The sequence below is a fragment of the Zonotrichia leucophrys genome, chromosome 2 (genome assembly GCF_028769735.1).
Source record: "Zonotrichia leucophrys gambelii isolate GWCS_2022_RI chromosome 2, RI_Zleu_2.0, whole genome shotgun sequence".
In the NCBI taxonomy this organism is placed as follows: Eukaryota; Metazoa; Chordata; class Aves; order Passeriformes; family Passerellidae; genus Zonotrichia; species Zonotrichia leucophrys.
The window spans coordinates 34,670,236-34,694,746 of record NC_088171.1 but is presented as its reverse complement, the minus strand read 5'-3'; the positions used below and the strand labels follow the sequence as shown (position 1 = coordinate 34,694,746).

Here is a 24,511-nt window from a genome sequence, read left to right as displayed (position 1 = left end):
GGCCTTGTTAGCGATTAAAGAAAGCGGAGATAATGCAGCGCCGAGCTGAGTTCATGATCTAGACGGGGTCGGTGCCTTGACCATCAAACCGGCTCCGTTTACTGCGGTCACCGCAAGAGCCCACGGCAGCTCCCGCGGGACCTGACACGGGGCTGGGGTAACCCACTGCTGCAAAACCTAAACGGGGAGGCCAAAGAACACCTTCCAAAATTCTCACCGGCCTCTGTGCCTTTTGTCTGATTCCCCTGCACTAGATCGCAGAGGGAGGAGAAGCCAACTCGCGTCTCACCGATGCACTCCCAGTCATTTCGGCTGACGAGGTTTGCAGCATACTTTTTATAGTACTTTCCTTCATTTTAATCCAATTTTTTAAAGGGAGCTGCTTATTTTAAAAACAGTTTTGGAATGATTTCAAGCGTTTCTCCTCGGTTCCGTATGGCTTTTAGATTTGCAATCCGTTTCTATTTAATTTGGCAAATGCAAAATAAACATACCACAAGAGCGGACTTCCCCAGAGTAATTTTTATACCTGACTTGTGTAGAGAAATGTATTTGGAAGGCGGCGCTGGGGCTCACGTTTCTTTTTATTTAGATCTGTATTTATGAAGCTAAGCCTATTGATAATAGCCTTCCTGTATACCAGCCAATAAACCAGTTCCTTATGTGGTATTAATTTTGTTAGTAATGATATGGCCCTCATAGGAATCTGATAAGGGTTCGTCCATCGCACATTAACACATCCAAAGTTAGTCTGGTTGGGAAATCACAAACAATGTCACAGGAGGAAATGCGGGAAGGGAAAAAAACCTCGAAGGGCTTCTACAGGCTGGGAGATCTACCCCTGTCACCGCATCCCACGGGCCGGTCAGAAGGAAACCGCGATGTGATGTTCGCCCCACCACGCTGGAAAAATCAGGCGCCTTTCCACAGAGATTTTATGGGTGTTTCAAAGTTGTAGCATCCCCTGCCTGCCCTGGCGCTTCCCGGGGGCGCGGAGGGACGCTGGGGAGGGCCCCACGGGAAGGGACACTGCCCTCCTGCCGCAAGGAGGGATTCCTCCCGGGCAATGTCACGCTGTGGAAAAAAAGCTTTTCCCCGTGACAGGCAAATATTGCGGGACAAGACCACGTGGGGCTTGACAGATCCGTGGGGCGAGGGGGCAGAAGTGCTCCCTGGGGATTTCGAGGGCCGAGGGTAGGGCTGGGGAATTCGGGGCGCCGCGCCTGCTCCGGCACACCCGTCCCCGCAGGCAGCGGCCCCAGCACCGCCGCCGGTGCCCTCCAGGCAGGGACTCTGGTCCCGGCCGGTGGTGACGCCCGGTCGGCCGCCGCTCTCACCCGCCCGACCTGCTGGAAGCGGAAAGCGGCCGATGGCCGCTTCTCCCTGCGGCGTGCGGGAGAGAGGAGCGAGTGATGCTCCTCAGGGATGGGCAGCGGGAACTGGGCAGCCTCAGGCTCCCCTTGAACTAAAGTGCCCTTGTTCCACTGCCCAGGCAGTGAGGCGACTTCAAAATGGCATAAGCGGGAGATGATGGAAGTGAAAGCAAGTCATCATTAAGCATTTCATTACGAAATCTATCTGTCTCTCTGCCTGCGTCCCTGCCTGTCTGCTCTCTGTCTGCTACCTCCGCCACAATTACATATCGACTGGACCGGGCTGTCTAGTATCTCGGTATTTATCTAGCTACTCTTATTTCTATTATTTAGTGCATTGCTTAACGGAGACGATGCTTTTGAAGAGGCGAAAGTGAAAAGACCCAAATGGAGAGGGAGGGAGGGGAGATATAAAAATGATCGTCCAAATATAAACACATCAATAAACACGGTGCGCAGCATCCTGCGAGGATCCATTTGAACTGCTCGCGTCTGGATTCTTTCTGTGACATATGTCTGGTTTTATATTTTAAATGGTAATCAGACCTCAGTAAGAATCCAGCGTTAACTAAAGCATTAGAAGCTGCAACCGCACAATCAATCCTCCCAGAGTGGCATTGCTCCCTAAGAGATTCCTCAGCGCAGCGGCGAGCATTTTATCTCCAGGAAAATTAAGCCCAGCCTGGCGTCGTGGCGGTGATGTTAGGCTGCAAGCAGCCCCCTTCCTCGCTAGTTTAACGCGGGAGGCACCAGGCCCCTTTACGGTTTCCAATGATCCGTGATAAACAATAACACGTCTTTTATTTCTTAAAAAAACGAGACAATCAAATAAAATGAGCAGAGGCTGAGCATAAAACACCGGGCGAGCCGTGGCTTTATTAATTTCGTGTGACACATAGCTGCGGAGGGAGGTGAGCAGGCATTGCTGCTGGAAAGCCCGACCACGGGGAGAGAGGAGCGATAGTAAAAGCTTCATCTGGACACGGCTTCAGCCTAGGTATAATAAACATCAGGACCGCCGGGCTATTTTATAGCGGTGTGTGTGATAAGAAGGGAGCAAACTTGGAGCCAGTACCAGCACAGCCCTCTCTTTCCCCTTCCCCTTCCCCTTCCCCTTCCCCTTCCCCTTCCCGGGAGCGCGGCTCCAGCCTGGGCGCAGGCGCTGGCCCATATGGTGGAAGTGCGCGCGCCCGTGTGTATGGAAATCCATATTACACATTAATATACATCTATCTTCCAAATTCAGAGGTCGACCTGAGAGCAGCTCTGTGCATACGAAACCAGACGGGGAGGGGTTGCTGGGGAGGCCCGGGCTTCCATTGGCTGCGGGCGCCTGCCGTGGTGCGGGGGTATCTCTCATCATATTCAGCATGTTTTGCACAAGAAATGTCAGCCAGAAAGGGCTATCTACTCCCTTCGCCAAATTATTCCACAACAATGTCATGCTCCGAGAGCCCGGCTGCAAACTCTTTTTTGGTAGACTCCCTGATCAGCTCGGGCAGAGGGGAAGCGGCGGGAGCAGGAGGCGGAGGCGGAGGAGGAGGCGGCTACTATCCCAACAGTGGGATCTACCTGCCACAGGCGTCCGATCTGTCCTACGGGCTGCAAAGCTGCGGACTTTTCCCCGTTCTGGGCAAACGCAATGAAGGTACTTCTCAAAGCATGGTCCCCAACTCGCACTCCTACGTGTCAGGGATGGAAGTGTGGCTAGATCCTCCCCGGTCCTGTCGCATGGAAGAGCCGGAGAGCCAGCAGGCCACCTCGTGCTCCTTCGCTACGAGCATTAAGGAGGAGAGCTCCTACTGCCTCTATGACTCAGAGAAATGCCCCAAGGGCTCGGCCGCCACCGAGCTCGCTCCCTTCCCGCGGCTGAGCGCCGAGGTCAGCCCAGCCAGCGGCGGCGGCGGCGGGGTCCCCGTCCCGGGCTACTTCCGCCTCTCCCAGGCTTATGGCACTTCCAAGAACTACGGCGCGGGGCCAGCCGGGGCAGCCCCCTTCCCTCCGCAGCCCCCCGGCAGCTTCCAGACGCCTCCATCTTTGCCTCCCGTCCCGGAGCCGGGGAGGAAGGAGGATGAGGAGCGTGAAGGAAGCCCCTTGGCGTGCGTCTCCCAGAGGGAGGACGAGACTCAGGCTTCATCTTCCACCGCAGAGGAGCTCTCTCCAGCTCCGTCAGAGAGCAGCAAAGCTTCTCCAGAGAAAGAGCCTGTAGGTAAGCGAATGATGATGGTGATGGTGGTAGTGATGATTAAAGAGAAAAAAAGAAAAGAAAGAAAGTAAGAAAGAAAAATAGTCGTTGAGGATCATAGTGGCATTGAAATGCGAAAGGAGGATCCCAGCTGCCCCGCGGGGCTGCCAAGAAGCGCTGCTCAGACTGACCTTCTGAACTTTGTAATATTCGGGCATGGGGTTGCCGTAAAAATTAATGTCCATCCTATAGTTTAAAACCCTTAGAGCCTCCGCTATGGGCAACTTTAGCCTGCATGCTGCTAAAACATATAGAAAAACAAGATCAATCTCTCCCCCGTGATGTGAAGGTGCCTACCAGATAACAGAGATGTTTGTAAAGCATCCAAAATAAGCAATAGGCAGTGCCAATAAATAAACCTATTAACGCGGTAAGTTATATTTTACGATCCAGAATGCTTTTCGGAATAACAACCGCGCTGAAATGTGCCATCTATGAGCTGCTATCAAATTAGACTGATGAATGCACGGCGAATATCCTTCAGCATCTACACTAGATAACAGAGCTGTTATTTATACTTTTCTTTATTTATTTCCCTTTCGTGTCCCCATGGCAAAAAATAGCTCCCCTTCCCCGGACGGCAGATTTAGCAGGAGCTTCTCTCCGTCCGCCTTTCGGACGCCCTTTTATTCCTTTATTCCTTTTAGGTGACTCGTTGGAAAGTAGCATTTAAAGAAAAGGGAAAAAAAAAAAAAAAGGAAGGGTCAGCGAAAAACTGTTAGAGAGCCAACCCCAAACCACTAACCACTCTTGAGCCATCAAGGGATTGGTGTTACCTCTTTCCCAGTCAGTTTCACTGTTAGAAGTCACCTCAAAACGTTTTTATTGTTGTTATGACCGCATTTTTCTTTCCCGAAATGGTTGGAAATGAGAAGGCCATGGCGAAGCTCTCCGGAAAGGCAGGGGCTGAAGGCAGGGAGGCTCCGGCTCCCCAGCTCACCTTGTTTTCCACCTCCGTAGCACGCTTACAAAATCCAGATGCTTTGTTTTTTTGGAAGCAGGTGCCTGGGGGGAAGGAAATGAGACGGCAGGCCCTTCAGCAACTGCCCCCAGTACCAAAGGGCTCGGAATGGCCGACAGGGAGAGGGTAGGAGCTCGTTTTGGAGGGTCGGAGATAAACTACAATCCGGGGCACGCTGCCCCGCCAGAGGCTGCCCGGAGGTTTGTGAGCAGGGGCAGTTCTTACCAAAACCTTTGGGAAACCGTTCTGAAGCTCTCGGTTCCCTCAAGGACACCCCACATTCCCGTTCTCCGCAGCTGGCGGAGCGACCCCATCGCACACACAGACACAGGCACACGCACAGATGCTCCTTCCTTCTCCCCCACAGCTCTCTGCCTCCTACCCGATGGTAACGTCCATTTTTTACTTTCTCAAAACTAGGCAATTCAAAAGGAGAAAATGCAGCAAACTGGCTCACGGCAAAAAGTGGCAGAAAGAAACGATGCCCCTATACCAAGCATCAAACTCTCGAGCTGGAAAAGGAGTTTCTATTCAATATGTACCTGACTCGTGAGCGTCGCCTAGAGATCAGCCGCACAGTCCACCTCACAGACAGACAAGTTAAAATCTGGTTTCAGAACCGCAGAATGAAACTGAAGAAAATGAACAGAGAGAATAGGATTCGGGAGCTCACAGCCAACTTTAATTTCTCTTGATGAACCTATAAACACATCTTTATGGTTTAAAGAGCCAGTATCATTTTCCTAGGCTGTATTCATCTGCACCTGTATGGATTAACGATTTTAGGCGCTCTCAATATGTCCTTAACCTCTTAAGAGCTACTTTGGGGGGTGGGCGGACTAAAGTCACGCTAAAGCACAAAATGCCGTGTGTGAACCTCCCCTCTTCCTTCAGCCTTTCCCGGGGCCAATTTGTTTCCTCTAAGCTTTGAAACATAAAAATACCATTTCAGGAGCTGCAAATATGTTTCTCCCTATCTGTCTCTCTGAAAAGTAAACAATCCTAGTTAAAGGCGCATTCATTTAAAATAAAAGTGCTGTAACTTGGACTGTACGTAGCTGCACAATGAAGAATTTAAGCGTTGCCATATTTCTATATATTAGGAGCTTTCCCCTTCTCTGTTTGCCTTTTCTCCCCCTCCCCCTTTTTTCCTTCGAAAAGCGGGACTTAAAATAATGAAATGCAGGCATCCTTTACAAGGGTTTCACGGGAACGCGTGTTAGGAATTATTTTTCTTTTTTTTTTTTTTTTTTACACTTTACCTTAAAAGCCAATATTACAGCTTTAAATTTGGCCAGGAAAATGAAATATCTTCTCTTTAAAGGTATAAAAGATTTCGTTTTACTCATGGACTAAATTATTACACTTACCTCTGAATTTCTCTCGCTGGTTGTAGATATTTACTTAATGTAGTTTTGCTTAAATATGTGAATTTGGTGATTTTCTTTTGTGTCTATATATAACGTTACCATTGGTAACGCATGACAAGCACACAGAAATTCCCCCTTGAAAAGAAAATAGTCACTTTTTTCCTCACTAATTTCACTGAAAGTATATATCCTGAACATCAGATGGACTTTCTGAGCCAGAGTCTGAGATTGCGAGGGAGAATATGTTCGTCTTTCTTTATACTGTGAAGTTACATTCATTAAAGGGTCAAACATATAGGTCAAAAAATAAAAAAAAAATTAAAAAAAAAAGAGAGAAAGAAGGGGAAAAGCTATAAATACAGATATGGATAAATGTCTATTATTATTAAAATGGCGATACTGTTTTAAGCAAATGCATTCTATCGTTATTATAAATGTTAGTTCTAGCTATATCTAGTTCTTACCTTAAATTGGAATAAATTAATATTGTAATGCTGCTGTGCGTGAAAAAGACGATGTTTATGTTCTCATAGAAGAATAAAAAACCGTGGAATGAATCCTTTTAATTTTACCTCTTTTTGTGACTGTTTATCCTCAGGTTCTACTTTATGTCTTCGAGAACTTTTACAACAGGAATAGTTGCCTAAACCCCCTGCAATTACTTTAGGAATCTATTTAAATATTACCTAGACGGTCGTAATTTGTCTGGGCCATATAGCGATGGTGCTCTAAGGTTTGTCGGCTTTTGTTCAGTTTTATGACTTGCTAGTATATCTGGATTGTTGCTGTCTTGAACGAGTGGTTTCAGTTGACTGAGGAACTGCATAGACTGAGGAAGCAAATTACTATTTCTTGAGGGTAGGGAAACGATATATTTCTTCTCTTTTTTTTTCCTTTTTTTTTTTTCCTTTTTGTTAATCGAACACCTACAAGTGTGCGGAGATCTTTAACTCCAGAGGACGTTGACAAAATTCTAGCTTTATCTCAGGGCTGAGAAGAAATCGTAAAGGTGAGATCATGGGAGGGGGGGGGACCCCAGCCTCGCCTCCCTGCCAGCGGGCCCCTCCAGACAAGGCTATTCCCTACCTGGCTGCATGTGGAAGAGCTTATTTCACACAGGCTGCCTTTTTTTTTTTTTTCCTTGTCTTTTTTTTTTTTTTTTTTCTTTTTTTCTGCATCCTCTGTTCCTTGCTGCATGTTTAGCTAACAGAGTCTTGCACAAAGGGAAGGCAAAAGGAAGGCTGGAAGAAAAGAGACAGCTAATGCTTCCTTGCAAGGGTATATGTATGCCGGGAGGAGGGGGGGGACAGACTTTGAACCCGGGCTGGCTTCTTGGGAGCCGTTAGCTTTTCGTGATGTAACATCGTCGTGCACGGCCCTTTTTTCCCCGATTACATCTGCATGGAAAGGCGAAAGCTGCCCGCTCGCGTGTGTGTGGGTGGTTGTTATTATATTTTACTCTTGTTTTCATTAACCCACCCGAGGCTGGCCGGGGGGCGCGGAGGGGCGCCGGCGGGGTGGGCGGGAGGGCGAGAGGCATGTTTTAGTCACGTTTCTGGTTTTATTTTCGTAGCGGGATCCTTGCGTTAAGGACCACGGCAATGGGGAAAGTAATAATTAGCGCCTGAGAACTGCTCTGTGGTTTAGGTAGTTTCATGTTGTTGGGGCTCCACCTTTCTCTCTACAGCACGAAACTGCCTTAATTACTTCAGTTGATATCATCACCAGGTATGCTTGGTGCGAGGGTCCTTTATACCCGAAGAAATCTTAGCGCTGAAGTGAACTGTAGGCGTCAAGTCCCAATGCCATTGTTTCCCATCTGCAGCGGAGCCTCCTTTGATTCCTCAGATAAACACGGCAGCCGAGGGGGGAAGCTTGACAAGTTCTTCAAGGTTAGCTAGCTCCTAAGCGAGTCCCTGCCTGCTTGCGGGTTTTTAATATATCTCGTTGGCTGCATTCAAGGTCAGGTGCGTTTTTGCATTCCGCTCGGCGTGGGTCGAGCTCGGGGGGCCGGGGGGAGGTGGGCGGCTGTTTTATTTTTCAATCTGCATGTATTAAAAACCGAGAGACCTGAAAGCGTGCCTGGGGGAGGGGGGGGGGAGAGATCAAATCTACCTGCCCCACTCCAGGCGTCATCAAAAACTGGGGCCCGGAGCGCACCCACGGGCGGCGGGGATGCCCGGCCCGGCCGGCGGCTCTCGGCCCCGGTGCTGGGCAGGCCGGTGCTGCCGGAGCCTGGCTCGGGGCTCGGCCGGCTCCGCGCCTCCGCCGTCGGGTCCCCTACCCCGGGGCTGCCCGCGGCCCGCAAGGCCTCGGTTACGATCACGATTGCAGTGCGGGCTCTCCGCGGCGGCGGAACGGGCAACAGCGACCTCTCCGGGCCCGCTGCCGTCGCCGCCACCGCCGCCTTTTGTGTTCGCAGCGCGACCGCGGGCAATGGGCGGGCTCCCGCCGGGCCCTCCGCCAGCAGCCAGCGCCGCCGCTGCCGCGGAGCGGGGCACCCTCCGCGGAGGGAAGGAGGGCGGGGAAAAGGACAGAAAACTCACTCGTTGCTCGTTTAATTCTATTTATTTTTTAGCGGTCGTGATTATGTTTGCCTTTAAAAAATAGCAATAGTAAAATAAAACCTGAGAAGTTTTTCGAAACTTCAGGCTGGGCTGCAGGAGCTCAGATGAGTTTGGATAGCGGATTTCAGCCGTACTCAGAAATGCAGTCGTCCCCGGTCATGGCAGGAGCAGACCACTGCATTGCAGTAAAATTTAAGTGCTTGTGTTTGCTTCTCCACACAAGGTCTGACGGGCTATCTGCAGTGTCTGTGTACATTTCGGGGAGTGTATTTACAGTTCCGTGTTTGTGTGTGCGCCTGTATGGCGTCTTTTGCCTCTGCCCTTTTGATTCCCAGCTGAATCGCCTCATCCTGATTTTGGACTGCTTCCTCTAAATTCTGAATCATTTTTTCTCTTCACTGTGCCAAAACCCCTCCGTGGCTTCGTACCACCACTGGTTCCGTGAGAGAGGTCTGCAGTGGCAGGAAACCCTGGGAAAGGCGATCCTGAACTTCCCGTTCAGGCGAGATCGCCAACGCCCGCGAATTCCTGCCCCGCGCCCGCGTACGCTGAGCGCCTCCGCGGTGCGCGGCTAATGAAGCAGCGCCTGAAGCTGCCCCCCCGTAAAACCCGACGGGATCCTTCCTGATGCAGCCGGGGGCTGGAGCTAGCGGAATGGGAGCTCTGTTCGGTTGTGTTGGGATGGAGGACAGGGAGTACTTTTATTTGGACACGATCGCTCCAGTGCTGCTTCGTTCCTGGGAATTCTGGTTTCATGTAGCATTTTAATGTCAATGTCTGTTTCTGCCCTGTTTGGGGTCTTTTGGCCCCGAAGGTGGAAGTCACCAAAACCTTAAGTAATTTGCAAAGTAAATTGATGAAGAGAAATCGCCTACGTGGCTCGTATGAAAAATGTACTTTGGGTGAAAATGGATCTAAAACGGCGATAAAAGAGTTGAATATCCCAGCGTAATTGTCAGCAACGTGACCGCGTGAAAAATATCTAATTATTTGCTGTATTTCTCCTCTTACTTTCTGTACAACCTCTCCTGCCCCTTGGATGTTGGCAGCGAACAAATGCGGAATTTTACAGGGGAAATAAAAACGCAGTCACGTTCTTTTAAGCGCTATTGTTATTGTTATTCATTTGCTATTAGTTTTGGTGACGAACCAAAAAAATAAAACCCGCTGCTGAAGTTGAGAACCCAAATTCGAATATAAACATCCAGGACTCCTGCAGCTAAGATTATTTTTTCTGAATGGAAAAAGGAAGTTCTACAATCACATTTCACCACAGCTGACTCTTAATAATAAATACAAATGACGTGGAGTTCCGTCTTTCCAGGAAAGAAATACAATTATTTTTTTTCTATTACGGAGTGTCTATACAATGGGGGGGGGGAGAGAGCTTTATTTGCATTTTTAAAATTGTTAGAAAATAACGGGCCCCTTGTTTATTGAGATCTTGAACTGTTCCACGATTTTCGAAGTCTAATAGGGGATAATAGTTTCATTATGAGCCTTTGTAATTTTGAATGTGGGAGAGAGCGGTGTTAAAATAGGCCCTCTGTAAGATTTCGGATTAAACTGTTGAGAAGACATGAAAAGAAAAAGAAAGAAGGAGAGCGAGAGAGAGAGAGGGAGAGAGACAGCCCACATAGCGATGTAAAACTAATTAAAACCACACTTTCGCATGCACAATATTTACACGCGATTCTAATCATTACTCAGTCGTCCCTGCCGTTTGCTGGGCTCTATTTTCAATACAAGATATTTCGAGTAAATTGAGCCTCTCACGGAGATTTTTTTTGTGCCCCCTGCATCTTAGTGACCGCGCTCCTTCGCCAGCCACGGGGATAAACAGCGTGAATGTCCGCCAGGGAGAAACCAGGGAGTCGCAGGCATGTTTGCCAAGAGCTCAGCCACTTCTTTAATTCCTAACACTGGACTTGGATCTGGCCGCCTCTTACTTTCCCCCGCGCACCCTCCCCTCCTTCTGCGGAGGATTGTAACCCTCCGCTCGGCTTCCGATGCCGCTAGCGTGTGTCCTGCAGTCACAGGAGGTGCCAGCAAATAAATAACTATATTTGCACATAAATTTGATTCACCAGAATGCCGGACGGCCGGCTGCGAACGCCCCTTTGATAGCCGCCTGGAGAAGCAGGGTGCCTTTCGGCAGAGGGGAGACGGGGCATTTTCTCCCCTTTCCCCCCGCTGCTTCCCTGCATAGTTGAAGAATTAATTGTGGTGATAAATACCGCAGCCCGGCTCTGCCCGCACTCCTTCCCTCCCGGCCAGGACGGCGGCTCACTCCGGCCACCGCCGCCCAGCCCCGGCTGCTCTCCCCGGCCTGGCGAAGGGCTCCCCGGTCCAAGGGCAGGGGCGGCGGGCAGGACGAGGAGGGTGTTCCGGTCACTGCCACACCGTGCCCGGCGGGCTGGGCTGGTGAAGTGCACTTTGGTGCGGGCCGGGCTAAATACCGAGCCAGCGCCTGCCCCTGTCCTTCTCCGGCCGGGCGGGGAGGGCCGGCTCTGTGCCGGGGTTTCGGAAAGGGGATACGTTGAATTTGACTTTCCGCTGCCAGCTCTGAGCCGAACGGAACGGTATTATTTACAGTGGGTTCCCAAACTAAACACAATAGTATAATTTAACCTTTCCAAGCACTCGTAAATTTTTACTGCTGTGAAACACAGCGATGCAAATGAGCGCGCTCATAGTTACTGACTTAATAACAACCCCGTGGCTCCCGAAACAATAACTCCTTATGAAATATAATAAATGTATATTTAAATACAGTATACCGCAACTACTATTTTGCTCTTTTTATTGCTTCGGTTATTGTATCGTTTTATGTGAAGGTCTCCGATCACAAGGGTGGCGGGATTTTTTTCCGCGGAGAACACGACCCACTGATGGGATGATTAATTTTGATATAAAATAGTCCGCTTAAACGAAAAAAAAAAAAAAAAGAAAGAAAGAAAAAGAGAGAGAGGGGAGAGAGAGAGGCAGAGAGAGAGAAAGAGGGGAGGGGGGCTGTAATACGGAATCTGATCTTTTAATCTCAGTTGGCCGCAATTAAAACAAACCCCGCCGTATAACTCAAATATCCCTTTGCATAAAAACATATGGCCTCGCTATAAAAATTATGGCTGGAAAACACTGACCCATTAATAGCCCGCGGACTGATTTATACTTTATTGTTCTGCTCCCCCGCCACGTGACAGGCGCAGCCAATGGGCGCCTGCGCTGCCCTCAACTTATTACTGACTCTACTTCTCCGCCAGCACCAAGTTGTTACGTGAAACCCGCAGCCCCGAACCGCGGCGGGTCCTCCGCCGCCCGCCCGCCCGCCATGTCGGCTCCCGGGACCCTCAGCAATTACTACGTGGACTCCTTCCTGGTGCCGGAGGGGGACGAGCTGGCGGCGCCCCGCTACGCCCCCGCCCCACTGGGGCCGCCGCCGCGGCCGGCGGCGCTGGCCGAGCACCCCGAGCTGGCCCCCTGCAGCTTCCAGCCCAAGGCGCCCGTCTTCGGCCCCCCTTGGAGCCCCGCGCACCCCGCCGGCGCCAGCGGCGTCCCCGCCGTCTACCACCCCTACGCGCACCACCAGGCGCCCGTGGCACCGCCCGACGGCAGGTACATGCGTTCGTGGCTTGAGCCTGTGCCGGGCTCCTTGTCTTTCCCCGGGTTACCTACCAGCAGGCATTACGGCATTAAACCTGAACCGCTGGCGGCCAGGAGGGCTGACTGTACCACGTTTGACACTCACACTTTGTCTCTCTCTGATTATGCTTGTGGTTCTCCTCCAGTTGATAGGGATAAGCAAAGCCACGAAGGCGCATTCTCTGAAAGCAATGGAGAAAGTGAGGCAAACGGAGAGAAACCGCAGATCGATCCAAGTAAGTGGGACGGCGAGGGTAATGGACTTCAGGGCTCCGCGCCGGCCGCGGGGAGGTGTCGAGGCGCTGGGGCTAATTACGCGGCCGAGCACCGGCCGCTGCCGCCGCCGCTGCGCCAGCCCGCCGGGCTCTGCCATCTGCAGAAGCCAGCGCCGCCTTTCTCAGGCTCGAACGGGATCTAGGACGGCTCTGGCTTTCCAGGGTGAAAGGAAACAAAAAACCCACCCAACAACCGCCACTTAAAAAAACATTAAAAAAAAAAAAAAAAAAGAAAAAAAAGGGGAAAAAGAGAGAGAGAGAAATGCAATAGCCGCCCATCCTCACTCCTGCCACCCCAGCAAACTCAGCAGGACGTGCTCACATCCTCCTGCCTCGCCGCGCTCCCAGGCGTGGGCAGACGCCGGGGAGAGGGGTGCCTAGAAAGCATTGGATGTGAATCAGATCTTTTTTGAGACGGCTCTCAGGACAGGGCGGCTATTGCTGGGCTGAGAGCAGAAACCTCGCCGTTGACTTGGTTCCTCCCCTCCCCCTTTCGTCTCCTCGGTGGAAAACCCCGGGCTGGATGCTCCCAGGACTGCGAGACTGGTGGCAGAGCGCCTCGGGATTACTATCGCGATTAACGCCGTGCAAATAAGGGTCCTAAGAGGGCGAGGGTTTAATTATGCCAGCTGTAGATTAACTCGCCAGCTCCCTGGGTTTTGCCAGGTATGACACAGGAGAAGGTAGAGATTAAAAAGACAAACAATTTCGATGACATGTTGATCTGGCTGGTTACTCCCCGGGCTGGCAGTTTGAGGTGTAGGAAGGCCAGGAAGGAGGGAAGGAGTTAGAGAGTGAGGAAGAGAGAGGAGGAGAAAGTATTTAAAAATTGTATTCTCTCCAAACAATAAAAAAGGCGAGGGGAGGCGGGGGCAACGGGGCTTTGCCGCGTGTGGTTGCGTGTGACCTCCCCATGTGTCTGTATTTTGGAGTCCATTGTGCCTCACGAGCCTCTGTGCCTGGGGAAATGAGAGCCACGTCCCAAACACGAACACCGGGACACCTGATGGGCTCTTTCTGCGTGGATTTCCCTCCCAGCCCCCTCCCTCCACCTCCCACCCTCCCCCTCAGCCTGAACTTCTGTTGTTTTCGTTGTAGATAATCCAGCTGCAAACTGGCTCCACGCAAGGTCCACCAGGAAAAAGCGATGCCCTTACACCAAGCATCAGACACTGGAACTGGAGAAGGAGTTTCTGTTCAATATGTATCTCACTAGGGACCGTAGATACGAGGTGGCCAGACTCCTCAATTTGACAGAGAGACAAGTGAAAATCTGGTTTCAGAACAGGAGGATGAAAATGAAGAAAATCAACAAAGATCGAGCGAAGGACGAATGAGGGCGACACGTGGGTTAAAATGAAAATGCGTAAAGTGAAAGAAAAAAAAAAAAGAAAAAAGTTAAACAAAAAAAAAAAATTCATCCCCTCGAGCCCTGCCATGCAATGCGTCTGGGTCCAGGCCTCATTTTTCCCTTGGCAAATTCTGATTATGATTGTACAATGATAGTCACAGAGGCCAGATTGCCAGGAGAGGTACAGTAAGACTTTTAATTTTCTAATAGGAAAGAAAAAGGGGGCATTAGCACGAAAAGGCTGTCTAACTGGCTTGTATAAATCTACCTGTTTCTTCACTTATGGAAAGAAAAAAAAAAAAGAAAAAACTACCTTTTCATAATGCACAAGTATTTACGGACTGTATAGTTTAGTCTACGTAGTTAATTTTATTCGCTTTTTTTGCGTGGCAGAGAGATCTCTGCTCTAATACTTGAACACTGTGTTTTATTGTGGTAATTATGTTTGTGACTCAATTTATGTGCTTGGGTGCTGTACCGGATGTAATGGTGTAAGCTAGAATTCAATTTGAACTCAGGTTGTTTATTATAAAAATTGCATAGAGTATAGCTCTGTAGTGTATTAAGTCTTTTCTGTATAATTAGACAGTTAACCTTTGATTGTAAAATATATATATTATATATATCCCAATGCAAAATAAAAAAAAAAAAAGGTAGAAAAAACCGTTCGTTCGGGATGTCTGGGAATTACGGTTCTCAAAATATGAAGCAAGTAATTTTAGTATGCACAGTTGATACATATATAGTACTGTCTTTGTCGGTTGTATATATAATCTATATATTAAAAAAAGTAAATAAACAGACTAGCTTAAATATTGTTTTTGCACCAGTGAGCAGTTAGCAGATTTCGGAGCTATACGTATATGTGAAAAGGGTAACTACCTATGGTTTATGTTTGAATTTTAATCGAATGATTTGATGGTTATTGTAATGAAGGTTAATTTTATTGATAATAAATTATACATTATAAAAACCTACATTTGGTTATTGTAAATTTGTATCGATTAAAAAAAAAATCTGGGAAGTTATGTTAATGCAGAACGTACACTGTCTATTTTGAAACAGTTACCTCATGGCCTACTGACCAAATCGTTGTGTTGAAATGATATTTAACTTTTTGCCAAATAAAATATATTGATTCTTTTATATTTTGTGATGTTTTAAGATTACTGAGGAGAGATTCTTCCACAGCACACCGAGTCTCCCCAGCAGATGTGGCGGGGCTAGGGCAGCTGCAGAGGCGAGGAGTGGTATTATTTTCGAGCCAAGGCAAACCCACGGTGTTATAAACGCAGCCCCCAGGTGACGAAAATTTGGTCTTATTTTTATCCGAAATGGACACATTCAGTGTCCTAAATGCCATAACTTCTCTGAGGGTAGGGATTTCTTCCTCCCTTCGGGATGTGATTCGGTAAGCTGGTGCTTAGCAGTGCGCGGAGGGAGCCCTTGGATGGCAGCAGGGCACGGTGCCTAGCCAACGCCGTTTTAATAAAATTCGCCGCCGGGGCGGGGGAACTAGGACCAAACCAAAATGTCCGACGTTCTTTAGCGCGGACAACAATGTAAATCTGCTCAGATGGCGACATTTAAACTGAGATTGTTAATTGGCTTCCACCAGAAAATGTCCAGCACTAAGTGTGCTTCCACAATCCCGGTGAAAATGCTCGCCTTACCAGGGGGTTCGTTTCAAATTCCCTGCTAGAGATAATTGCCCATGCAAAATATGTTATTTCAAACGTCGTCCACTATTTTCCTTCCCGTGCCTTCATTTTTGTGATTTTTTTTCCCTTTTAGATGTCCCGTGGCAAATAAATACAACCCGTTGCGTTTTACTAGCGCCTCAGATTATATATGTATTTATAGATAGATATAGAATCAGATAAAATTTTACTGACAATTATGGTAGAATTTATGGTGTCAATTTTAGTCGCTGATTTAGCCGAAGGAAAGTGGTGGGCTGGCCACAGTCTACAGCAGAGAATGCAAAATTGTATTTATTTTTAAAAAGAGAAGAATGATTTCTTTGGAGTGGAAGATTTCCATACATCCCCTCCCCATTTCACTTACCCCTCCCCCGCCGCCCCAAGCCAAACCAAGCTCAGCAACAAAAGAAAATAGCAAAGTCTATGAGCTTGCTGAAATTTACCCTTGTTTTGGGCGGACATCTTACTGCTTGCTCACGGTGGATATCCTCCATAACATGAATCGCAGCACAGCTCTACATCACACGGACCCTTGTTTGCAAATATGGCGAATAACAATAAAATCCTTCTTGTTTTATGAAGGTACCTTTACACACACACACACACACACACATATATATATATATATATATATATATATATATATATATGTATATGTATATGTGTTGAAAGCAAAATAGGACGGAACATGCTTATGGTCTTGGCAGAAGTTGTTGTTAGGAAAATTCAGAGCCATACTACAGTGCAATAAAAGAAAATGACTGCTGTAACCGTTTATGGGGTGTAAAACGCTGCAGGGCTGAAGACAAAACTTAGGGAGCCGGCAAGAAGTTTACAGATGTGCAGAACTGCGGGAGGAAAAAAAATTGCTTTCGACTTCACCTTAAAAAAAAAAAATAGAAAAGGAAATAATTCCGAGGTAAGATTTGATGAGTTCTAATTAGCAAAAGGGAGCCCGTTCTGGCGTGCACACACACAAAAAAACCCCTAATTGATCCCCGAGCCAGTATTTGGGGATGCTGGGACGCCCTCTGTTGTTGCAGACAGAGGCAACTTCAAAGAATCAGCATTAAGAGTGTGTAATAAATGACGGGTCTGCAAACTGTCTGGAATTCGGCTCTTAATGAGTTTACAACTGTCCAGCCACAATTAAGATTTTCTACAAAAGCCTTTTCATTTGTTTTGTCTGGCTGTTTTAGATAAAGCGGGAGAGCGGAAATAACAACCTTTTATTGGCCTTCCCGTGCTTAAATCCAGGCTGGGAGGTGGACATTTATCTTGCCGCGGGCTGGCGGGCCGGGGCGCGGGCCGCGGCGGGCCGGGCCGGGCGGCGGCGGCGCCGCAGTGGCGGCCGGCCGGCGGCAGGTGGCGCTGTGAGCCCGCGAAACGGAGCCCGGCCGCCCTCCGCCATCAAGCGCTCGGCCGCCTCCCGACAGCTCCTAAAATGTCGACTTTATGGGAGCATAACTGGGCTCGGGAGCGCTGAGGTGGTTTTGACAAAGGCCGGCGGGTTTGAGGGTGCTTTTTGACCCCCTTTATCCCCGAGTTTTTTCCCGCCTTATCCCACCGAGCGGGTGCCGTCAGGGTGGCGTTTGCCACCTGGCCACGCTCAGGGCACTCGTGGAGAAAGTGAAGCTTGATCTGCACCAAGGACACACTGTGCATTTCTTATTCTCAAAATACCGAGACATTTCCTATTATGTGATAAAGACGGATTGAGCCCTGGCACCCAGCTGCCAGCTCCTTCTTTTCTCCCTTGCCCCAAACCTTTGCTCTTCTCTGCTTAAGCTCGGAGCCTGCAAACAGGGTATCCTGATTTCCCGAAGGGCTGGTGTGAAATGAAATATTGGGAGAAAGGGGGAATTGAAGGGTTCGGGCAGGATGTAAGAAGGTCTCCCCCGCTCAGCCTGGGAGGAGAGCGCCTGAAGATCTTCACCCTTGGAGCTCTGGGGCCAACCGATGGATTTTCCAATGCCCTTGTCCGCTCTGCGCGGCTGAGACAGTCGTGCGGGGAACCGGCAGTGCTGCAAAAATCTAGTTGGAAAATTATTTACCGGCCGGAGAAATTCTTCAACAGCTGTCTTTGATACAAATAAAAAGCCCTGCTTGTGTCCGAAGCAATTTCAACTCTGTGGGACTCGTTGTGATTATATTACACAGATGTGAGAAGGCTGATGCTCTGCAAACTTGACGTGTCTCTCAAAGTCATTCCTAACTTGTTCTCGCCGTCTATTTTGTTTCCTCAAATAGTTTTCTTTTTTTTCCCTCTTTTTTTCTTTCTTTTTTTTCTTTTTTTTTTTTTTTAATTTTTCTTTTTTCTTCTTTTTTTTCCTCCTTTTTTTTTTTTTTTTTTTTTTTTTCCGCTTTGCTTTTGTTGGCTCCCGCGTCTTGAGAATGAGGCTTAGTGTGGAGTTGTGGAATATTTTCAGATGGCAATTGCCAAAAGAGACGGGAGAAAAAAGTAATTGGAAGGAAAATAAATGCAGGAGGAAAGGAAGTATAAAATATGGGCTGAAGTATAAACGTTGTATTTCGTAAGTTTAAGCCAGAAAACTAAACAAATCCCTGCATAGTCCTCTGTAACAGAGCTACTTTCTCTGCGTCTTACTTACATTTCCTTAAATCAAAGTCATTCTCTTTATATCGAAATTCAGCACTGGGAATGCAGTGAGCTAGTTTTTTTTTCCCGCACTGATTCAAAGATTTAATACTTTCTAGGGATAAGGATCAACAGCCACTCCCTGCTTTCTAACAAGAGCCTTCCTATCAAATGTTTGTCGACAATGGCATTGCTAAACTTATTATGAGTAATTATTTTTTTTCTTGGGCAGTAAAATTATATTGAAATTAAAAAGTGTTTATGCATCGTCATACTAAGTAATAACTTGGCACAGCATGTTCCATTATAATCGTGGATAAATTATGGCGAGAACAGATTCCAAACCAGCAAAATCTTCTCTACTATGAACCACATCAAGATACTGCTTAGTACACAAGCCATAATCATGTAGTGCTCCCAGGTCGCTTATAACTTACGAGCACCGTTTTATCACTACATTTTACTTCCCGGAAAGCTCAGTGCCAAAGAGGGGTAGTCCAGAGCTTACAAGGAAAAAAAATACAATTTATCCATCCTAGAGGATTATTTTTTAAAGCGTGAGAGAATATTACCATGACCAAAACCTTGAAATCTGCGCCTGTTCACCCTTTCTCGATTGGAAAAAAAAAAATTCAAATGCAAAGCGGATTTACAGGCACGATAATCCAGCCTGATCCTGTAAGCGACAAAACGGGAGATTTCAGAGAGTGTTTCAGAAGCAGCGTTATGCCCAACTCGCAGAGGGTGGGGGGAGTCAACAAGGTGGTGGGGACCCATGTCTAGGGGTCCTTCTAGCATTTATTCATTGAAGGCTTTTCGATAAATCTAAACGGCTTGCAGGGGAAAATAAACTGCAAGCAAAATACATTTTTAAAAACCGTGGCAGCGACGAACACAAGTAAGCAAACAAAAATACCTAAACGTGCAAATTGTAGAGAATCAGAGAGCTCGAAATGCAGCCACCCAGACAATCTATTCGTTCCTACACTATATTTAAGTCTAAACATTGGTTATATTTGCTGTTTCTTTTTTCTTGCATCTTGGTATGTTGTCACCAGAGGAGCAATTTATTGGTCTAATGCCATCTACTTCAGCCTCTTTGATCTTCTTGGTCGTCGTTTTGTTTGCATCTCATTCGTTTAAGTTCTTGGGCCTCTATTCCCCTCCAGCAGCCTCTTCTGCCGGCATGCTCACGCACCGCAGTTGCGACCGCAGGGATACTGTCTAATATTGGTGAATTGGAAGAAATAGCCGAAGGGGCTCTTTCGGCGCCTTCTCCCTTAATGCCTGCGAATAATAACTGCGTTTTCACATACTTAACACTTGGCAAACATTTACATACATCCAGCACATCTGCATGCTCCGAAGCACCAGTATCTTAGGGATCTGGTGATTTCAAGAATTGACTTGCTTCTGTCAGTAACCTGTGTTCATGGGGCTGCAATAACCACGCATAAAGGGTGCCAAAGGGTGCGCGGGTGGGTGTTGGAGGTGTGCAGGGGGGGGAGAGGGTGCTCCAGGTTTACAAACCACAAAGTTTAGGGTCCGTGCGAAATATCGGCAAGAACAATTTTAACTGGTGAGAAAGTCTTTGTACACGGGGCACCAAACTATAATTGAAAGGAGAATTTCCGGGGCAATTCCATTGTGCTTCTTCCAGTTTATGATGTGCAATACAGGCAGGCAGTAAAAGCTGTCTTTACCAGGACTCCCTGTCTGAGGGAAGGAAACTCATTTTACGATCCGTTTAAAGGAAGGGCACGGAGCAGCATCCTCAATGGAGAGCCATTCGCATTGTTGGGGACCCCAGTGTTTAGAAAAGCAGCAACTCTCCCCGTCATGCGGGCGTACCGCTGCCGCCTAACGCTCTGGACTGCAAGGTATGTAGGGCGGAAAGGTAACTCGGGCAGGAAAGAGGCGGCGGCGATTTGAAGCTATTTGCAGGCGATTTCTCCAACTCTTAGACTTTCGGTTTATTCTGTATTTTCTTCCTGAGACATTCAGAAAGTTGAGTCCTCAATTTTTTTTTTTTTTTGGTGGGGGGGGGCATTATTTGTAGTGGGTGCTAGGGGGTTTTTGTGCATTCTGTTGTTGGGTGGGACTTTTTTGTTTAGTTGGATGTCGTTGTTTGTTTAGGGGTTTGGGGGTGCTTTTTTCAGTTTTTTCCCTCCTTTATTTTCCCGAGGAGGACGACTGTGATTTTCGCCCCCCCTCGGGGGCTGGCTGCTGGGAAGCGCCCTGCTTTCCGCGGCTCTGGGGAGCGGCGGGGGTGCCCTGGCACACCCTGCGCAGGTTTGCCGCCTGCCTCTTGCCATTACAGCGCGCAAACAACGCGGGGTGTGTGTGTGGGGGGGGCCGAGAGGAGCCACCTCCTTTAAAACGGGCGCACACAGATAACTCCACGCGTACACATTTAAACCTCTAAAACCTGATTTCTCCCAGCGCCCCGCGGTCCGCCAGCGCCCGGGTGGGGCGCGGTGTCCCCGGGGCCGGGCGGGCGGCGGCTGAGGGCGCTGGCGGGCGGGCGGCCCCGGCCCGTCCATGGCCGGGCACCGTCGGGCCCCGGCCGGCACCACCTGTGAGGCGGGCGGGGATTGGCGGGCGGCGTCACATGACCGGTCACGTGCTGCGGGCAGCTCGGTCCAAAAGAAAATGGGGTTTGGTGTAAATCTGGGGGTGTAATGTTATCATATATCACGCTACCTCGTAAAACCGACACTGAAGCCTGCCGGACAACAAATCACAGGTCAAAATTATGAGCTCTTCGTATTATGTGAATGCGCTTTTTAGCAAATATACGGCGGGGGCTTCTCTTTTCCAAAATGCGGAGCCTACTTCTTGCTCCTTTGCAAGCAACTCCCAGAGAAGCGGCTATGGACCAGGCGCGGGTGCCTTCGCCTCCTCCATGCCCGGCTTGTACAATGTGAACAGTACCATATATCAAAGCCCGTTCTCTTCCGGATACAGCCTGGGCTCTGATGCCTACAACCTGCATTGTTCCTCTTTTGATCAGAACATTCCCGTCCTCTGCAATGAGCTAACCAAACCCAGCTGTGAGAAAGCGGAGGAAAGCAACCTGCACAACCAGGCTGAGCCTAATTTCCGGATATACCCCTGGATGAGGTCTTCAGGTAGGGGCGAGCGGAGAGGGCTCGGAGCCGTGGCAGCCAGGCAAAGCGTGTCGCCAGGATTACTGTCAGCACAGCCTTTATGGTTTTAATTATAGCCGAGGCGCCATTGCGTAGAAAGCCCGTGGCATTGTATGTAAATGAGTATCATAAAACTTTTTATTGCCCAATTAATGGGTTCTAGCCTCGTAAATTTATTTAACTCCATTTGCTATGGAATTTTTAGCATTGAGTTGATTTGCGCTGTTTGCTATGAAAAAGCGGAGAGCTGGCTGCGGGCTCCCGGAGCCCCCACGGATTAAGCTTCTCCCCTGCCCTCTTGTCGAAGTTGGGGGGAAAAAAAAATCCCGCTGGCTGGGCGAGGCGGAGGGGACAGAGGCGTTCGGGAGCGAGGGACGGCGTGTCGAGGGCTCTGCCAGCTCGCGTTGCCGAGACGTGCCACTCTCGTCCCCCCTGCCCTTTCCACGGAGATAAGAATCTATAGAAATGTACTAAACAGGAAAGCGGAGGGGGGAGGGGGGCACTGGGGCACGAGAGTGTGTGTGTGTGAAAAAGGAGAGCTCCCTTCTGGAGCTAAATGCTATGTATTGTTTACGATCCAGGCGGGATGGGTGGGGGGAGCCCACGACATTAAAATAAAATAAATACAGCCCAGCCTTCCAGCTTTTTATTTCCCCTTGCGAAACGTGAAAGTCTGGAAGGTTTTAGGGAAATACATCGCCTGGGGGAAAAGTTCCTCCTCCCAAAAGCAATTTCCTCCCCCACCTCCTCTCCTGAACGCTTTCTCTTCACTTTTTCTAGGTCTCGAGCAACTTAATTTTTGCCCTGCCTGAGCAGGGCAGGTCGTGTGGCTGAAATGTCTTTGTTAGGGCAAAGTGGGGGGGCGGGTGGAAGTCGAAGAAGGGGATCGTTCACTCTGGCTCGGCCACTTTTCTGTTTGTATGCTTGTTTATTTATTTATTTATTTATTAAAATTGTCAATAAGAAAAATAAAAAAAGAAAACTTTCCACTTCTCTTCTTGTCTAACTCCTGGCCGTGTGTGTGCCTGTTTTCAGGTCCAGATAGGAAGCGAGGGCGCCAGACCTACACCCGCTACCAGACCCTGGAGCTGGAGAAGGAATTCCACTTCAATCGTTATCTGACTCGGCGGCGGAGGATAGAGATCGCCCATGCCCTCTGCCTGACGGAGAGGCAGATCAAAATCTGGTTCCAAAACCGGAGGATGAAGTGGAAGAAGGAGCACAAGGAGGAGAGCTCCAGCACCCCGGCTCCCAACGAGCCCACGTCAGCAGCAGCCTCTGTCGAGAAAGTGGAAGAAGACGAAGAGGAGGAGGACTAAGGAGTCCCACTCGAGGAAGTGATCTCTTAGAATAGTGTGTGCACATGACAGTTGGAAAAGCTCCCTTTAAAGGAGAAAAGAAAAAAAAAAAAAAAGAGAGACTTTTTATTAAAAGAGAAATCAGTTCCCATTAATGATCATCTTGAAAGCAAGCATTTGCAAACATGAAAACATTTCTTGGGTTGGTCTTCCAGCCTTCTCTCCACTCTCCCATACTCCCCAAGCCTGCCCTATGCCGAACCTTTCGGTATTATCTCCTAAGAGCATCTTACAATCAGCTTGGTTTTTTTTAATCTCCATTAACCCAAATCTGGGTGGGCTTCTTCAGGGGACGTTTCAGTGGGAGAACTGCTGCTTGCACAGATAGTAAACCGTGACCTTCCGAAGTAACTACCTGACTCCATAGTCCCAATCATGTGTAAGGGGAAAAGTGCATTAGGCTCACATTAAGAAAAACTACCTAATTTTGAATAAGTAGCTCTGCACTTCTCTTTTTGTTTTCTTTTTTTTTTATTGTTGTTAGAAAAGTATCTTAAGTAACAGCTACACTAACAAAAGGTTAAACAGCAAATAAAGGGGGGAAAATGTTCCACAAACCACTACAATCTACAGCAATTATTTGTACTACCTATTTTCCAGACTACCTACCTATGTATCTTGCTCTGCCTACCTATCTTCGAAAGTATACTGTATTTTAGTAGTCAAAAGGATGTTACAAGATTACTAATGTGAATCGCAAAATGCTTTTAGACATGTAAGTGTAGTCGTTCGAAAAGCACGCATCAATAGCTTTGGTATAGAATTTGGTACCGAAAAGTCTGAATATATTTAAATTTAAAATAATATATTTATTCCAAAGCAATTATAAATGAAAACCATATGCTGCAATATATCTTTGTTCTCGATTCTTTGCTATTTCGAGAGAGGAAGCAAACACACGCCAATATTGTACAAAGCGGTTTAATATCTCCCGTTGGCTTCTACCTTCAGCTGCTTCTGCTAAAGGCCGTTTTCTTATTCTGCGTTGATCTTACTTAATATAGCGGAAAGTGTTCTTTGAAAAGTGAATTTAAATGATCATGTAACCACCTTTAAAAAAAAAAACAACCACAAACTATTTGTCCTGATTATCTGAACGTGTTAATATGTAATACCATGATTTTTCCTACAATAGCAGATATTGTAATTTTTTTGTCATTTATATTCGTCTTGAACCTCATTTGTAAGATCATGTCATAAATTGGGAAGTATGTAATTAATTTGGAAACTTTGTAGCATGATGTATTGTTAAGAACTCTGTATAAATCCGTCTTGAAGGTTTGGCTAAAGTTTATTCACAAATTGTATGTTACAATGTGTTTCGGTGTGTTCGTTGTGAACATTTGGATATGCCGTGTAAGTATTGGAAGTGGGAAAAATAATGTCTGTGAACTCTCTTTGGAAGTGATACCGTGTTCAACTATCTCCCACGATAAATGTGTTTTATGTTACACAGAAAATAAATATGCTTGTTGACAATGAATTGTGTTTCTTTATTAAGGAACAAGTTCGAGGGAAGCAAAAAAAATATATTACATAGACTAATAAAGAAATTAGACCATCTAAACATTTTTTTTCGGTAATCAGAAAGGGAAAAAAAACCCAACAACAAAGTGATGAATTGATAGGAATCAGTCAATATCTCTATCTCGACTTCGTGATTTTTTTTCCCTAGCGTTGTTGATTAATAAAGCGGAAAGCCTTCTTTATGGGAGAGCTTCCTTCCACCGTGTTCCCGTGTCCTCCTGCAGTCATTACCCCAGTCCAGACGATCGGCGATCAAGTCGAAATCTCATGCCGTGAAAGAATATTTTGTAACGAACAGAAAGTGAAAGACGAAACTTCCAAGTGTAAATGATCTGATGGGGTACATATGTGGTTTGTGCGTGCGGCTTTCGGGGGCCAGGGGGCATCACGG

At 47.8% G+C, this 24,511-nt stretch overlaps 3 protein-coding genes across 4 annotated transcripts; all 3 read left to right on the top strand.

Moving 5' to 3' along the window:
• The first annotated feature begins 2,759 nt into the window (after nucleotides 1-2,759).
• On the top strand, nucleotides 2,760-5,736 carry HOXA10 (homeobox A10). Its single transcript, XM_064703318.1, has 2 exons — nucleotides 2,760-3,582; nucleotides 5,000-5,736. Exons 1-2 carry the CDS (start codon nucleotides 2,760-2,762, stop codon nucleotides 5,272-5,274), a joined length of 1,098 nt encoding a protein of 365 aa, XP_064559388.1. The 3' UTR covers nucleotides 5,275-5,736.
• A 6,062-nt stretch (nucleotides 5,737-11,798) lies between these two features.
• Nucleotides 11,799-14,830, top strand: HOXA9 (homeobox A9). 2 transcript variants are annotated; one of them, XM_064703317.1, is made up of 3 exons: nucleotides 11,799-12,131; nucleotides 12,312-12,394; nucleotides 13,532-14,830. In XM_064703317.1, exons 1-3 carry the CDS (start codon nucleotides 11,848-11,850, stop codon nucleotides 13,768-13,770), a joined length of 606 nt encoding a protein of 201 aa, XP_064559387.1. In that variant the 5' UTR covers nucleotides 11,799-11,847; the 3' UTR covers nucleotides 13,771-14,830. The 2 variants fall into 2 exon arrangements, with proteins under 2 accessions (XP_064559387.1, XP_064559386.1); XM_064703316.1 differs by having other exon boundaries at nucleotides 11,799-12,394.
• Nucleotides 14,831-20,720: 5,890 nt separating this feature from the next.
• Nucleotides 20,721-24,046, top strand: HOXA7 (homeobox A7). Its single transcript, XM_064704531.1, has 2 exons — nucleotides 20,721-21,217; nucleotides 22,271-24,046. The coding sequence occupies exons 1-2, from the start codon at nucleotides 20,842-20,844 to the stop codon at nucleotides 22,552-22,554; spliced, it is 660 nt and encodes a 219-aa protein (XP_064560601.1). The 5' UTR covers nucleotides 20,721-20,841; the 3' UTR covers nucleotides 22,555-24,046.
• The last annotated feature ends 465 nt before the right edge of the window (nucleotides 24,047-24,511 follow it).